This window comes from Akebia trifoliata, chromosome 8 (genome assembly GCF_017979445.1).
Source record: "Akebia trifoliata isolate Shusen 1 chromosome 8, ASM1797944v1, whole genome shotgun sequence".
NCBI lineage: Eukaryota > Viridiplantae > Streptophyta > Magnoliopsida > Ranunculales > Lardizabalaceae > Akebia > Akebia trifoliata.
This window is the reverse complement of record NC_141382.1, coordinates 19,111,995-19,128,502: the sequence shown is the minus strand read 5'-3', so window position 1 is coordinate 19,128,502 and position 16,508 is coordinate 19,111,995. Positions and strand designations below refer to the sequence as shown.

The window sequence follows — 16,508 nt, the reverse complement described above, 5'->3', positions numbered from 1 at the left end:
TTCCGTGGAACACTAACATAAACAGAGAGAACAATGCCCAAATTTTGAGGTTTCACCTAGTACCTTGGGATTTGGCCTTGGGTTTTGTGTTAGTGTTTGGCGGGGCGTCACACTTGGGCAAGGCTAGCCAGATAAAAATACATTGCACGTAGTAAGCTTAGAGTCTAAGAACCTCCCCTATAGGTCACGACTCAAACTTATTGGGTGTTCCCGTGTTGTTTATTGGACCTTGTGATTGATGAATATATGTGAATGATGTGGATGATAAGATCAAAATGTTTGGTTGTCCTCAAGGATTAAAGTTTTCTTTCACCTGATTAAAATGGGTGTTCCGACCCAATAACAAATCCATTTGTTGCAATAATTCATAATGACCCAGTCCATCTCAACCCAATAATCATGATGGGCTGGGCCATGTAAATCAAAATAGAAATTAAATTCTTTTCTAAATTCGGGTTTCAACCCATTTTCAAATAAGAGAAATGGTTTGCAAAAGAAAAGTATTTTCCAGAAAAAGTGTTTTTCAAAAGAAGTGTTTTCTAGAAAAAAACATTTTCCAAGAATAAGTATTTTCCAAAAAATATTTTCCACAAGAACAAGATTTTTCAAAAGAAAAAGTATTTTACATGGACCTTGGAAGTGTACTAAAATACCCTTTTGTGTCAAACCAGGATACTAGTCGTAGGCAATAACCCGATCGACGAGTTAGTCAAAACAACCATCATAGGGATGCACTCTGTGGAGAAGATCAATTTTGGGAGATTCATGTTGAGGAGTGCTCTTTACTTCCACGAGTTTGAAATAGACTGGAACCTATTATGTGCTATGGCTAAGCGCTGGAACCCTTACCTTCACATATTCCATTTAGGGCATATGCATTTGTGCCCTACTCACGAGGATTATTGTGGTACCATGGGGATATCCACTTCAGGACCTATAGTCAAACCCCCATTGAAGATCAGATATTCTGGTGACTTCGTCATAGGACTGAACATTTCAAAAGAAGACGCCAACGCCCTAGTCCATAACGGGAGATTGGACTTAGTACCTTTATTGGGCCCATATCGCTCCCTCAGTCATCCCGTCAATGTAAAATCAGAAGCCTAGCGAGCCACTAGAGACTATCAATTGTGCCTAGGAATCCTAGCCTAATTCATGCTAACGTCTAAAAGTAATTGTCCAACTATCCCTGAATCCTTCATAGATATAGCCTTTCAACTCTCAAAAAAAGTCTACCCAGTACCTCTCATCTTAGCTGAAACGTTTTCAAGTCTAGATGCCATAAAAAATGGTAAGTGAAAAAGCTTCAAAGGAAGCCCACACCTATTTTATATGTAGTTTTGTGATCGTCTCAAAATTATAGATGTTCCTTCAAACCTCTAGTATGGGCCAGAACATTTTTTCAAAAGAAACCTGTTAGTGCGTCACAACTCAATCAAGGCTTGGAGCAAATGGTTAGACTCTCGCCTTGCCCGTCATATCGGTTTAAGATGTCCTTGGTGGATGACTGATCCCCCTATTCTAGGAACCAAAGGATCCCATTATGTTAGTCTAATTGGTCTAAAAGAAACATCTTTTTACCATCCTAATTTGATCTTAGAACAGTACGAAGTACCTATAGAGTCCTCTTTGCCTCAACCCAAAGCTTTCTTTCCTCCCGAGTCATTGACTGAAAAATTAGTGCATCTCATTAAGAAAACTTGGAACAAGCGCATCTTAGGGTATCCAAACGGACCAATCGAATTCAAAGAGCCAATTGTTAGAGCAAAGATGGTCAAGCCGGACAGCAATCCTGATGACCATCAAGACAAAGCCAAGCGTCCATGTAAAAAATAGTTCAAATCAAATTTGTTGAAAGATGTTTTAATAAGAACATTTATTTGTCAATCATTTTCAATAAAGCTATTTTTCTTTTGAATAAATATTTATTTTCCTTTTTGAATGATCAGTGCATGAATGGATTAATTACTGGATTGGATAATTGAAAGTGCCCTCGATCCGCGGGGTGCGGGGATACGCTTTTGACCCTTGAGGTTTGGGAGTCGCCACCTAGTTATTATGGTCTAGGAACCAAACTGACTCTAAAACGAATAAAAAACTAATTTACTACAGAAAAATTTAATCCGGGGATCACATTACGGGGTTGGAAGGTGTTAGGCACCAACCCCGCCCGGCCAATGCCGGTCTCTACTTATCCCAAATATAACTACATCGCTAATGAAAAAACCTAGATAAAAAAATAACAAAAACCTTACCTTCGATCTGCAAAGGTTCTATTCCCTCAGATCTGGTGAAAATGCTCCTTGTACCGTACTTCTTACTTCGTTCTATCTCCGGATCTGATTTCTGATCTCCGAGGTAAGGTATCTCCTTCTTGGATCTGGGTGCTTTGAATTTGTTGTGGATTTGGGGGTGTTTTTGAAAGACTTTTAGGTATTTTTTAGGATAAAATCAAAGTATGGGCGTTAGGTAAGAAGTTGGGACTTCAAAATTAGGGTTTTAGAGAGGTTGTGGAGGCTTCTTCACCAACTTTTTCTAGGATTTTTTCTTTGATACGAAAATAGGGTGTGGAGGCTCCTATTTATAAAGTTTTTAGGAGAATTAGGGTTTGATTACGGTTTCTTTTAGGATTTCAATTAGGGTTTAGACATTGGTCTCATGAGATTGACTTAGTCTTTAGGGTTTTGACTTTAGTCTTATGAGATTGACTTGATTAGTTTAGATTAGGGTTTTGATTTAGGGTTTGGACTTTAGTCTTATGATATTCACTTGATTAGTTTAGATTAGTGTTTTAATTTAGGGTTTTGACTTTAGTCTTGTGAGATTGACTTTAATACTTTGACTTTAGTCTTTTTTGGTTGGCTTTTAATATCTTGACTTTAGCCTTACTTGACTTTAGTCTTACTTGATTGACTTTAATGTTTCACTTTTTTTGTTATTTAATGATTTATTTATTAATTTTGAAATTTTTAACTATTAAAGTTGTAAAATTATCGTTTTGCCCTTGGAGAGGATTTTTTACGTTTTAAGTCGTCTTTCAATGTTTCAAGATGTTTTGGAATCAGTTTTTCATAAGAAATTCAATGGGAATGTTGGTTTTTATCATTTATGAAATTTTTTGTGTGAAATGGTCGTGAATTTTATGAGGGGTATTTTCGTAATTTTGTCAAATTTTGTGAAAATTGGCGAAGTGGTTTATTTGGTTTCGATTTGTTGTTTTATGTGTTTGAATGGATTTTCCTAATCGTAATGTAGGTTCTAGGGTTGTTGTCATGTTAGGGGTATTTTGGTAATTTGATCATTTTTAGTGATTTTTATTGTGAAGCTTCTTTTTGTCTACAAGATAATGATTTCTATGTTTCTGGGGTCGTATTTTCCTAGCGTAGCGTGGTTTCTAAATTTTGTCAGTTTGAGATACCTCATCCGAATTTCTGATGCACATCTGGTAACAAAATAAAGCATTGGAATAAACCTCCGTCATTGGGAACCGTTGCGATCGGGTTGACGAGTTGATTAATCAGGCGAGTGCAAAAATGGGGTGTCTACAGTAATACTGAAATTGATTAAATTTAACTTTGATGGGGTCATATAGGATTATCATTGCGCCTAAACTCAAGCGTCCACCTCCTAGTTGGATTCGTAAGTCCAGTCGGTTAAAACGAGCTACAGTACCAAGTCAACAAGTAGAGATGACTTCAGAATTTGAGCTCACAGAGATCCGTAAGATCTTGGCAGCCTTTGCCAATGATATCAACAGTATAAAAGGCAAAGTGAAAGTGTTATAACAGACCTCGGAATTAACGGGCAATCCCCTAAATGACCCAAAAGGAAAGAAAGTAGAAGAGAAACGTTCACGTGAAGTCTTCGAACTGGACAGAAACGAAGAGTATGTTGATGAAAATCTGGTGTTAGCTAACAGAATGTCTCAATTAGAGTCAGCTAGGAAGAGTATAAAGGGTATCGATGAAATCGCAGCAGACATTGAAGCTCTGAACCGTATCCTTAGATTTCATCTGCCAGAGAAGTTTGTAATGTCAGAAATGGACAAGTTTAATAGTACAGGGTGTGCAAAAACACATCTTAAGGTGTATGTTACTAACAGGCGCACTATGGGGCTCAACGACGAACAGATGACGTTATTATTTCAGAGAACTTTATCAGATTCAGCACTACGTTGGCTAATATCTCAAGATCCAGTTACTGTGGGTACATCAGAGAACATGTCAAATGCCTTCTGACATCAGTATAAGTACAGTACCAAGATTGAGATTTCAAGAAGGGATTTGGAGGCAACTAAACAGAAAAATGGGAAGATATTCACTGATTTCATTGGTCGTTGGAGGGCCAAGACTGCCCAAATATGGGATAGACCTTTGGAGAAGGAACAAGTAGCGATTATCCTAAAGAACCTCTCACAAGGATATGCTCAATACCTAGTGGCCCAATATCTCCCTACTTTTGAGTCCTTGTTACAAGTCGGAAGCCAACTCGAGGATGTTTTTACCTCTGGGATTCTTTCTAACCCCTCGAAAAACAAATCTAAGAAATCCTATGGTCCCAAACTTAGCACCAACCATGTTTACATAGCCAACACGTCAGCTACCCCAGCTCAACCCCCAGCCCTGACTAATAACCTGGTTCACCCAAGTCAACCTCGAACTCCACGTCAATTTAGCAATCTAGGGATGAGTCTTACTGTAGCTCTTCACAAATTGATGAAAAAAGGACTTCTTACCCCTATCCAACCCCGACCTTTGTCAAATCCCTTGCCAGTTGGACACAACTCTAACTTATTCTGCGAGTTCCATCAAAACTCTGGCCATCACACGGATCGATGTATCACCTTGCGCCATGCCATTAAAAACCTTATTGACAACAAAAAGGTCACAATCCCTAGCCCACCAAATGTCACCACTAATCCACTACCTACCTATCAATCTTCACCAACCCTGAATATGGTTTCCCATACCCCATTACTATTCGATCCCGTTTCTCTTATCCATCCAATCCAAGTCAAACCGCCTAGTTACCCCCTTGTCGGGATAGCTTTCACTAATGAGGTTTTCACTACGAACTATGAACCATTTGATCTAACCTTGGATGATACATATTGTTTATCTCCACCTCGCTACTGTAGTCCCGCATTCACTAATTACCTGTTGGCTTAAATAAACCTGAAAAGCCCTGTATCTTTGACAGACTAAGATCCAAACTTGTTAACTGAAGAAGATGAGCCTTTCTCCCTCTCCTGTGATGAAGTTAGACATATGACTCGAAGGGGAAGAGTTTTTAAGCCAAAAGAACTCTATGTTGATAACCCCACGATCTTGACAAGAAAAGAAAGAGAAGATCCTATCAAAGAAAATATCGAAGAAGATAACTCCGTGATTAAGTAGTTGAAGAAATCAGGAGCTAATATCTCGGTTTGGGGTTTACTCATGGCTTCCACTACCCATAGGGAGGCTGTTCTCAAAGTACTAAACACAGCCTAAGTCTCCCCTGATACTTCTCTAGATCAGTTGGCCAGTATAGTAGGGGCAACTTACGTAGAGAATATCCTATCTTTCTCGGACTCAGATCTCCCAAAAGAGGAAGTTAGCCACACTAAGCCATTGCATATTACAGTTGATTGTAATGGGATGAGGGTACCTTTGGTTTTGATTGATAATGGAAGTCCACTGAATGTTTGCCCTTTGAAGACTGCTACTTGTCTCGGGTTTAAAGTTGAAGATCTCAAGTCCACTAATCAAAGGGTTAGGGCCTATGATAACACCAAGAAGGATGTACTGGGATTTCACACCTTCAATTGTCCACAGGCATAACTGAATTTCCTATAGAATTTCAGGTTATCGATATCCAGTCTTCTTTCAATTTACTGTTAGGAAAGCTATGGTTACACTAGATCAAAGCCATCCCTTCCACGCTGCACCAGAAGGTCAAGTTTTTCAAGGATGGGCTAGTGATTACTTTCCATAGAGATGCTAAAATTGTAGGAATCGTAAACTGTACTAAAGCCAAGAATGAGACACTGCTTGAGATTCAGTTATAACAATAGGGGATAGAGCTTAGCGGGTTTGAATTTGAGAAGATATGCTTAGCTCAATGGGATCACTCGGTGAAAGAATATTTTCCTATCGAGAATACCTTTAACTGTTACATGGCCAATATGTTCAAAAAAATGATATTTTTCCCTGGTATGGGCCTAGGTCGCAAGCAGCAAGGTATTAAAGAGGCACCAGTGATTGAAGAGGTCATCGGTACATACGGGTTAGGATATAAGCCTACTAAGGAAGACTGTACCGAATTTTGAAAGACAAAGTGGGACAAGGCAATTGCAAAAAGGCAAAGGTGCACCACGGATCTCATTAAAATGAAGCCCTATCGTAAGACCCTTAATGACTATTTTGTGAAAGAAGGAAAAGACTTCCGTTATTGTGGATTCCCAGAGCCGTTCATTGATCATATCACAGGTACTCGTCTGCCGGGATTTGTGATCTTCTTTGGTATGGATTCGTCTGAAATTGAAGCAAGCACAGAAGATGAAGAAAATGAAGTTGAAGACTGGCAGCTCAATCTGGACTCCCTCAATATTGAGCAGTTATTCATTGAAGATCACAGTATCTTAGTGTTATCAGTTGAGAAGAGGATCCCAAATCCTCAGTCTGTAATCAAACCCGCTGTTGGGTGTTTCTCTAACTATCATGTAATTAGTCTTGTGTTGCACGTCAAGGTTGGGTATGTCAGTCCTATTAGTCCTGTTTTGTCTGACATGCCGGATGAGTCATTTATTTCTGTCGAGTCAAATAAGTTAGTTGTTTCTGCTGAGTATGTTAGTTCTAGTGAGTCTGTTTTTCCTGTTGAATCAAGTGAGTCTGTCAAGTCTGCAATGAGTCCTGTTACCCCATTTCTTTTTAATGAAATGAAAGGAATTTTTTATTACCCCGAGCGCAATAATAATTTAACTAATAATCTGGCTTTTGGAGGGAGAGTCTTCTGACGAAGAACCTCCCCCTGAAATAATCAAGTTACTTGAACAAGAAGATGAACGTCGGGCTCAACCTCTAATAGAGAAAATAGAGGTTATCAACCTCGAAACAAAAGAAAGTCCTCAAGAAATTCAGATTGGGGTTACTTAATCTCCCGATGAACGCAAAGAGATAGTAGACTTGCTCAGAAAGTTCAAAGACGTGTTCACGTGGTCTTACGAGGATATGTCGGGAGTAAGCACAAACATTGTTCAATATCGAATTCTGTTATATCCTGATGCTCGACCAATCAAACAGAAACTTCTACATATGAAACCGAAATGAACTCTAAAAATTAAATAAGAAGTTACGAAGCAGATTAACGCTGGATTTTTGGAACTAGTAGAATACCCTGAGTGGATTGTCAATGTTGTCCCGGTGTAGAAAAATGATGGAAAAGTCAGAATGTGTGTGGACTTTAGAGACCTAAACAAAGCAAGCCCAAAGGATAGTTTCCCTTTACCACACATAGATGTTCTAGTAGATAATACGGCAAGGCACGCTTTGTTGTCCTTCATGGATGATTTTTCAGGGTACAATCAAATAAAAATGGATCTTCGGGATATGCAAAAAATATCATTCATCACACAATAAGGAACCTTTTGCTACAAGGTTATGCCTTTTGGTTTGAAGAACGCTGGAGCCACCTATGAAAGAGCAACTACGACTTTGTTACATGACATGATACACAAGGAAGTCAAAGTTTATGTAGATGATATGATAGTCAAATCTAATGAACGACTGGGGCATGTCGCTGCGTTAGAAAAGTTTCTCATAAGGATTCAAAAGTACCAACTCCACCTCAACCCATAGAAATATGTATTTGGAGTAACTTCTGGAAAATTGTTAGGATTTGTGGTCAGTCAAAAAGGGATCGAAGTAGACCCTATGAAGATTAAAGTAATCCAAGAGATGCCACCCCTGAGATTGAAAAACAAATTCGAGGTTTTTTGGGTAGAATCCAATATGTCAGCAGATTTATCAAGTTCCTAAAAAAGAATGAACCAACCGTTTGGAATGAGCAATGTCAAAAGGCTTTTGACCAAGTCAAGAAGTCTCTGTTGAACCCACCTATTTTGGTTCCACCTACACCAGGTGAACCACTTCTTCTTTATTTGTCAGTCACAAAAGAAGCTATGGGATGTATGCTTGCATAGTATGATAAAGATACTCGTAAAGAAAGGGCTATCTACAATATCAGCAAGAAGATGTTAGAGTATGGACGAAAGTATTCAGCCCTAGAAAAAACTTGTTTGGCACTGGTATGGGCTACTCAGAGACTCCGGCACTATATGTTATCCCATTCAATTATCTTGTTATCTCGGATGGATCTCAAGTATCTTTTCGAGAAATTGGCACTGACAAGGAGGATCGCACGGTGGCTGTTGTTGTTATCAGACTTTGACATCATGCACGTTACGCATAAATCTATCAAGGGGAGAGCTGTGGCAGAATACTTGGCAGATCATCCAGTGGTAAAAGGAATAAGGTCTGTTGATCAGTTTCCAGATGAGAATATCTTGCATGTTGAAGAAGAACCGTATAACCAAACATGGCAACTATACTTTGATGGAGCCGCCAATCAGAATGGGTATGGAATACGGGCAGTTCTATTTTCTCTGGAAGGATACCACATTCCGATCGCTATTAAGTTAGCCTTTTCTAAAACCAATTACACAGCAGAATATGAAGCCTGTATCGTTGGGCTCGAAGCTACTTTGAATCTGGGCATTATCGAAATTGAAATTTTTGGGGATTCAGCTTTGGTCATACATCAGTCATTGGAAGAATGGAAGACTAGGTATGAAAAGTTAAAGCCTTATCATGAGTATTTGTTAAACTTAGTGACTAAGTTTAAAGCTATCCTGTTCCAACACGTATCAAGGGAAGATAAGAGATTTGCTAACTCTTTAGCCACCCTATCTTCAATGATTCATTTGCCCCTGGCATGGAATTTAGGCCGATCACTGTCGAAGTCAAAAACAAACCTGCATATTGTTATCAGATCAACATTGCTACTCGACTACCTGATGGAAAGCCGTGGTACACAGACATTAAAAAAGTGTTGGAAAAATAAGAATTCCTAGAAAAAACATCGAGGAAGGAACGACAAACCCTACTAAGATTAGCATCTCAATTCATCCTGTGTGCAGGAAGTATATACAAAAGGTCTTATGAATGGATTTATTTGTCGTGTGTCGATGAAGATCAAGCCGAACAGATAATGGTTGAACTACATTCAGGAGAATGTGACCCTCACATGAGTTGGAAAATGTTAGCTAAGAAAGTTATGAGACAAGGGTATTACTGGTCCATGATGAAAACTGATTGTCATTACATAGTCAAGACCTGCCACAAATGCCAAATACATGCAAATCTCATACATGTGCCACATTCTCAATTAGTTGGTCTGACTTCACCGTGACCATTTTCAATTTGGGGAATTGACATTATTGGTAAAATATTGCCTAAGGCATCAAACGGGCATGAATACATTCTAGTTGTTATCGATTATTTTACTAAGTAGGTCGAAGCTGCCTCTTATGCTATCCTCACTGCGTCTCGAATTGCAAAGTTTATCCAAACAAACATCATCAGTCGATACGGGGTACCTTCGAAGTTGATTTTTGATAACGAGTCACACTTCAAAGCTGAGGTTATTATATTGTTTTCAAAGTTCAAAATCTCATACCACAAATCATCTCCTTACTGCCTTCAGACTAATGGAGCAGTCGAAGCAGCTAATAAGAATCTTAAGACTATCATCAGGAAAATGTGTCAATCACATCGAGATTGGTTAGAAAAACTGCCATTTGCACTATGGGCATATCGAACTTCAATTCGATCCTCTACTGGAACTACTCCCTACTCCTTAGTGTATGGCATGGAAGCAGTCTTGCCAGTTGAAATGGAAATTTCATCTCTCAGGTCTTGTTGGAAAGTCAGTTGTTAGAAGTAGATTGGGTTCATCAACAGTGTGAAGAATTAAATTTGATCGAAGAAAAACGACTGAGAGCTTTGTATCATATGCAAGCTTATCAAAGAAGAGTCACCCGTGTGTTTGACAAAAAGATCAAGGCCTGTCACTTACAAGTCGTGGATTTAGTACTCAAAGAGAATCGGACACCTATCTTTGACCCTAGAGGGAAGTTCAAATCAAATTGGGGAGGTCCGTTCATCATCAAGGAAATATTACCAAGAAAAGTTGCTAGGCTTCAAGATCATGATGGAATCGAATTACCAGAACCAACCAACCTTGACCAAATCAAACGGTACTTCATTTAAGGAAGCCATCTTTGGTCGAATCAATTCTCTTATTACCCAGTTCAATATATCCTTTCTCAACCCCTTTGTAGCCTTTTCAAAAAGAAAAAAAATCATGCCTTTTTATTTCCTAGCCTGATTACCTAACCAAAAGGAGGGAAGATACGAACTATGTTTTGGTCTGATCCCAAAATTCTGGGGTACATAGGGAACCTGAGAAGTTACTTCAGGCCCGACCACATCAAAATAAAAAAATAGATTCCTCGACAAAGAAAAAATCTAAAAAAAAATTCAAAAGGAAAAGAAATATCTTCAGAATGGGAAAGAAAATTCAAGGCAAAAAAAAAGAAATGCCACACAAGGGGCATTCGGGTTTTGAACCTTAAAATCCATTTCTTTTTATACCTAGTCCTAAGCTTACCTATAAAAGTCCTCCTATGTACCATGTGAAAAGTCAAGAAAGATAGCAAAGCATGATTAGACAGCCATTCCATAAGAAAATGGTCCTGCTAGGTTGAAAATCCCAAAAGGGCGACTTAGGCAAAAATTAAGGCAAGTTCGCAAGGTTGAAAATCCGAAAGGACAACTTTGACAACAATCATAGCAAAGAAAAAAGAAAGCTCGCTGGATTGAAAACCTGAAAAGGCGATCTAGGCAAAAGTTAGAGCAGCAAAGCAAAAAAGAAGAAAATCCAAAGTAGTTCGAGCTGAAACATCAGAAGTCCGAGTAATCAAGTTCAATACTTAGCTTAAACCAGGCACAGACTCAGAAACCACTAATAACTTGTCTACGATCGATTTGAAAATTTTTACTTTTCCAAGTGAACCAAGGGAGAGAAGGATAAATTCTATGATGAGTCTCAAAAGGAAATATTTTATTTTTTTGAGCCTAACTCAAAATCTTCTATAAAATTAATCAAAATTAAAAGTTGAATCTCTATTGCGCTTGTGGTAATCAAACATTTCAAACCTTCATACAAGGGGCATTTTCGTTTTCCTCTAAATATGTAGTTTTCCCTTTATATAATGGCATTTTTTTTACATGATGTATTCAATTATCTCCAATGTCATGTTTGTTATCAAACTAGGGGCATTTTGTTTTTGAGCAATGTTAATCTTAAAAGATAATGGGAACTCCAAACTTAAGATTTTCCTCTTGATAACAATTTTTCGAAAAACCCTTGAGGTTCAAAAGAAATAAAAACTCAAGTTTTAAATTCATAAAACTTTTGGATAAAATCTTGAGATTTAAATAAAAGTATTTTTTATCTCACATTTGGTTGTGCCTAGAGATTAACTCATAACCCTTTTACCTAAAATAGGAGATAGGGCATTCATTTTTTCCCAGATGTATTCATTCCCAGATTCAATCACTCTTTCCAGATTCATTTTCAATCTTTCTTTCCCAAATTTATTCCTTCATTCTCAGTTTTATTCAGCCACTAATCGTCGAGGGTTTTCTCAGAATTATGCTCAGTTGCCGCCAAGGGCTTTCTCGGAATTATGCTTAGACTCGGAACTATGCTTAGATGCTGCCGAGGGAATTCTGGGAATTATGCTCAGTTACCGTCGAGGATTTTCTCAAAATTATGCTCAGTCACCGCCGAGGATTTTCTCGGAATTATGCGTAGTTGCCGCCGAGGGCTTTCTCAGAATTATGCTCAGATGCTGCCGAGGGTTTTCTACGGAACTATGCTCAGATGTCGTCGAGGGCTTTCTCAGAATTATGCTCAATTGCCGCCGAGGGCTTTCTCGGAATTATGCTCAGATGCCACAGAGGGTTTTCCCAGAACTATGCTCATATGCCGCCGAGGGCTTTCTTCGAATTATGCTCAGTCGCTGCTGAGGGTTTTCTTAGAATTATGCTCAGTTAGCGCCGAGGGTTTTTTTGGAATTATACTCAGGTACCGCCGAGGGTTTTCTCAGAATTATATTCAGTTACCGCCGAAGGTTTTCTCGGAATTATGTTCAGTAACCGCCGAGGGTTTTCCCAAAATTATGCTCAGTTACCGCTGAAGGTTTTCTCAGAATTATGTTCAGTTAATGCTCAAATTATGCTCAGTTTACGCTCGAATTATGCTCAGTTTATGCTCAGTCTATGCTCAGATTATGCTCAATTTATGCTTAGATTATGCTCAAATTACGCTCAATTTATATTCACTTTGTTCCAACTTAAACTCTTTGAAATTTACCTCAGATTTTAAGTGCACATACTTGCACAGTTGTTACATTAGTCAAGGAGAATTGTCTAAAATTCAAGGATCTGACACTATCAGTGAGAGTTCTCGCTCGATGACCTGACCGCCTTTTAATTCAGGGAGAGTTTTACGCTCAAGGATCTGAATATCCCAACGAATTGCTAAATCAGGTTACAAAATGAACTGTCACTAGCTTTGGCATTTGGATATCGCACTATCTACCAAAATAGATTTGTTATCTAGCTTGCTTCAACCCTCTGCCAAATAGGGACATCTGTAGATACCCCATTTTTACATCCCCCTGATTAATCAACTCGTCAACCCAATCGCAACGGTCCCAATGATGGATGTTTATTCCAATGCTTTATCTTGTTACTAGATATGTTTCAGAAATCCGAATGAGGTATCTCGAACTGACAAAATTGTAGAAACCGCGCTACGATAGGAAAATATAACCCAAAAGCTTAGAAATCATCATTTTTTAAACAAAAAGAAGCTTCACGATAAAAATCACTAAAAAATGATCAAATTACCAAAATACCCCTAACCTTAAAATATTTCTAGAGCCTACGTGACGCTTAGGAAAACCCATTCAAACACATAAAACAACAAATGAAAATCAAATAAATCATTTCGCCAATTTTCATAGAATTCGACAAAATTATGAAAATGCCCTTCAAAAAGTTCACAACCATTTCGCACAAAAAATTTCATAAATGACACAAACCAATATTCCCATTAAATTCCTTATGAAAAATCGATTCTAAAACATCCTAGAACATCAGAAATTGACTTGAAACACAAAAAGTCCTCTCCGAGGGCAAAACGATAATTTTATAATTTAATTAAAAATTTAGAAATTAATAAATAAAAAATTAAAAAATTAAAGTGAAACATTAATAAAATTAATTTAAAATTTTGAACCAAAAAAATAGATCAATCAGGCTCTTCGACAAAATTGTTGATGGTTGCCAAGATATTTATTCAAGGACCCCTCCATTTGGGGGTCCAAAGACTTAAGATATAATAGAGGGGGGTTCTCCAAAAAATTAAAGTCAATCAAGTAAGACTAAAGTCAAAATTAAAGTCAATCAAATAAGACTAAAGCCAAGATATTAAAAGTCAACAAAGTAAGACTAAAGTCAAAATCTTAAAGTCAATCAAATAATACCAAAAGTCAAAATCCTAATAGAGTTCTAATTAAATAATAATTCTATTTAAAACAATCCTAATTAAATAATAACTCTATTTAATATAATTCTAACTAAAATATAACTCTACCTAAAACAATTCTAATTAAAATATAACTCTAACTAAAAAAATTATAATTAAACATTAATTCTATCTAAACAAACACTTAAAAAATCTATAAATAGGAACCTCCACACCCTATTTTCGTATAAAATAATAAACCCTAAGAGAAGTAGGCCAAAAAGCTTCCCTAGCCTCCCATAAATCCTAATTTTGATGTCCTAACTCTTTACCCAACACCCATACTTCAATTTTAGCTCGAAAAATACCTAGAAGCCCTTCAAAAACACCTAGAAATCCATAAACAAATTCGAAGAATCCAAATCTAAGAAAGAGATACCTCACCTCAAAGATCAGAAATTAGATCCAGAGACAGAATGAAGCGAGGAGTACTGTACAAGGAGTTACTCTGTCAGATTTGAGGGAACGAGAACGTTGTCTTCGGAAAGGTATAAATTTTTTAATTTTTCTTTATTATTTAGGTCTTTTAGCAATGTAGTTTATTTGAGAATTAGTAGAGACCAGCGTTTGCCAGGTGGGGTTGGTGCCTAACACCTTCCAACCCTATAACTTGATCCCCGGACTCAGTATTTTTTAGTAGATTAGTTGTTTTTATCCATTTTGAGTTAATATTCGATTCCTAGACCGTAATAACTAGGTGGCGACTCCCAAACCTTAAAGGTCAAAAGCGGATCCGTGCACCCCACGGATCGAAGGCACTTTCAATGTTGAACAACCAAAGGGTTTCATTGAACCTAGGCATCCTCACAAAGTCTTTAGACTTAAAAAGGTACTCTACGGCCTTAAAAAAGCCCCTCGTGCTTGGTACAAACAATTGACTCAATTCTTGATCAACCATAACTATACTAAGGGTAGTGTTGATCAAACACTATTTGTTCAAAAGGTCAAGGGTCATACCCTTATTGCCTACATCAATGTGGACGACATTATATTCGGCTCCACTAACGAAAAGATGGCTCACAAGTTTGCCCACTTGATGCAATCTGAATTTGAAATAAACATAGTGGGTGAACTCAATTTCTTCTTGGGGTTGCAGGTTAAACAGCTTAAGGATGGTATGTTTATCTCCCAGACTAAGTATGCACAAGAATTAGTAGATCATTTTGGTCTTTAGTCTGGACAAACTCACCACACTCTAATGAGCACCACACTCAAACTTTCTAAAGATCTATCTGGAAAAAGTGTGGATCAGCACCTCTATAGGAGTACGATTGGAAGCTTCCTCTACCTAATAGCCAGTTGGCTAGATATTTCCTATTATGTTGGAGCCTAAGCCTGTTATCAAGCTGATCCTAAGGAATCTCATTTAATGGCTAATAAACGGATCATTCGCTATGTAGCTGGTACTTCTGAGTATGGCCTCTGGTACCCCTTCGATTCATCTTCTATTATGCTGGGTACTCCGATGTCGATTGGGCCAGAAACGTTGATGACAGGATATCCACCAGTGATGGTTGTTTTTAAGTTGGAAATTATCTTGTTTCTTGGCAAAGAAAGAAATATAATTCCATTTCTCTATCCACTACTGAGGCCGAGTACATTGCGGCCGAGAGTTGTTGTACAGAACTCCTATGGATGAAGTATATGTTTTTGACTTAAGGGTTATCTCAAGACCTGATGAACTTATTTTGTGACAACACTAGTGCCATCAATATCTCTCGAAACCCTGTCCAACACTCTCGGACAAAACATATTGACATTCACCATCACTTCATTCGTGAGCTTGTTGAAGATCACGTTATCTCTCTTGAATATGTTTCGACCAAGAGTCAAATTGTCAATAATCTCACAAAACTTTTGGATTCGATGCGGTTTGAACACCTTTTGAACTCCATTGGGGTATGCTCCATGTGAGCCCCTCGGTTCGAGATATTGGTTGAGTACTCGGTAGCATTCTCGAAAATTCCAATTTCTGGATTTTCACCCACTATGGGCACATTTGAGTCCTATAACTCATTTTGAAGCTTGCTAGTTCTCTCTTTGTCAACGCATGCTTCTGAGCTATGTCCGTAAAAAAAAAATTCACCATCACTTGAACCTTATAAAAGTTATGGAAATTGGTATATTTCGGTTCCTAGACCCATCATAAGTTGGTTCTCGCGCCGTTGACGCGTACATTGAATAATTTTCGAGAATTTTCTCTCTTTCAAATTTTTTAAGAAATCCCGCTAAGGCATATTTTAGTAAAAATTTTCTATCCTTATTAAGAGAATTTGGAGGGTGTTCCATAGCTTTTTCTTATGTAAATATCATGAGGAACCCAAAAGAATTATTATTTCGTGAAATTTATTTTCATGGTAGCACCATACCCAAGCATGGCAGATCACTGTGGGACCGTGCCCCAGCTATAATAGAACTGTGCTACAGTCATGATGGGACCGTCAGCAAGCATTAAAGAAGGTTTTGTTGTTTTTTCTTCATTTTCCTTGCCCTCTTTGCTCTCCACTCTTCCTCCTTAGCTCCTTTCTCTCTCTTTCTCTCACTCTCTTCTCCATTATCTCCTTTACACCATGTCCCTTATATGGGTTCTACTTTCCATTTTTCCCATCACCCTAGTGGTTCTCTTGATGGTCAAAAGAGGTACCAATTCCCCAAATTTGCCTACTCGATGCTCGTCACATGCCAAGAAAGACAAGCATGCGGCTCCCTCGTCTCGTCACTCTTCGACATCGTCCTTATCTTCCCAATCCATTGATGATGATTCAGAATCGAAAGGAAACCTACCACGGGAACATGCAAGTTATCTCTCT

General features: G+C 38.1%; 1 protein-coding gene across 1 annotated transcript in view; it reads left to right on the top strand.

Annotated features, from left to right (window-relative positions):
- LOC147396338 (uncharacterized) overlaps nucleotides 1–15,337 on the top strand; it is a 30,320-nt gene extending 14,983 nt beyond the window's left edge. Inside the window, 2 exon segments of the mRNA XM_086450094.1 lie at nucleotides 14,642–14,813; nucleotides 15,099–15,337. Of these exon segments, the coding sequence (XP_086306220.1) occupies nucleotides 14,642–14,813; nucleotides 15,099–15,337 (411 nt within the window).
- The last annotated feature ends 1,171 nt before the right edge of the window (nucleotides 15,338–16,508 follow it).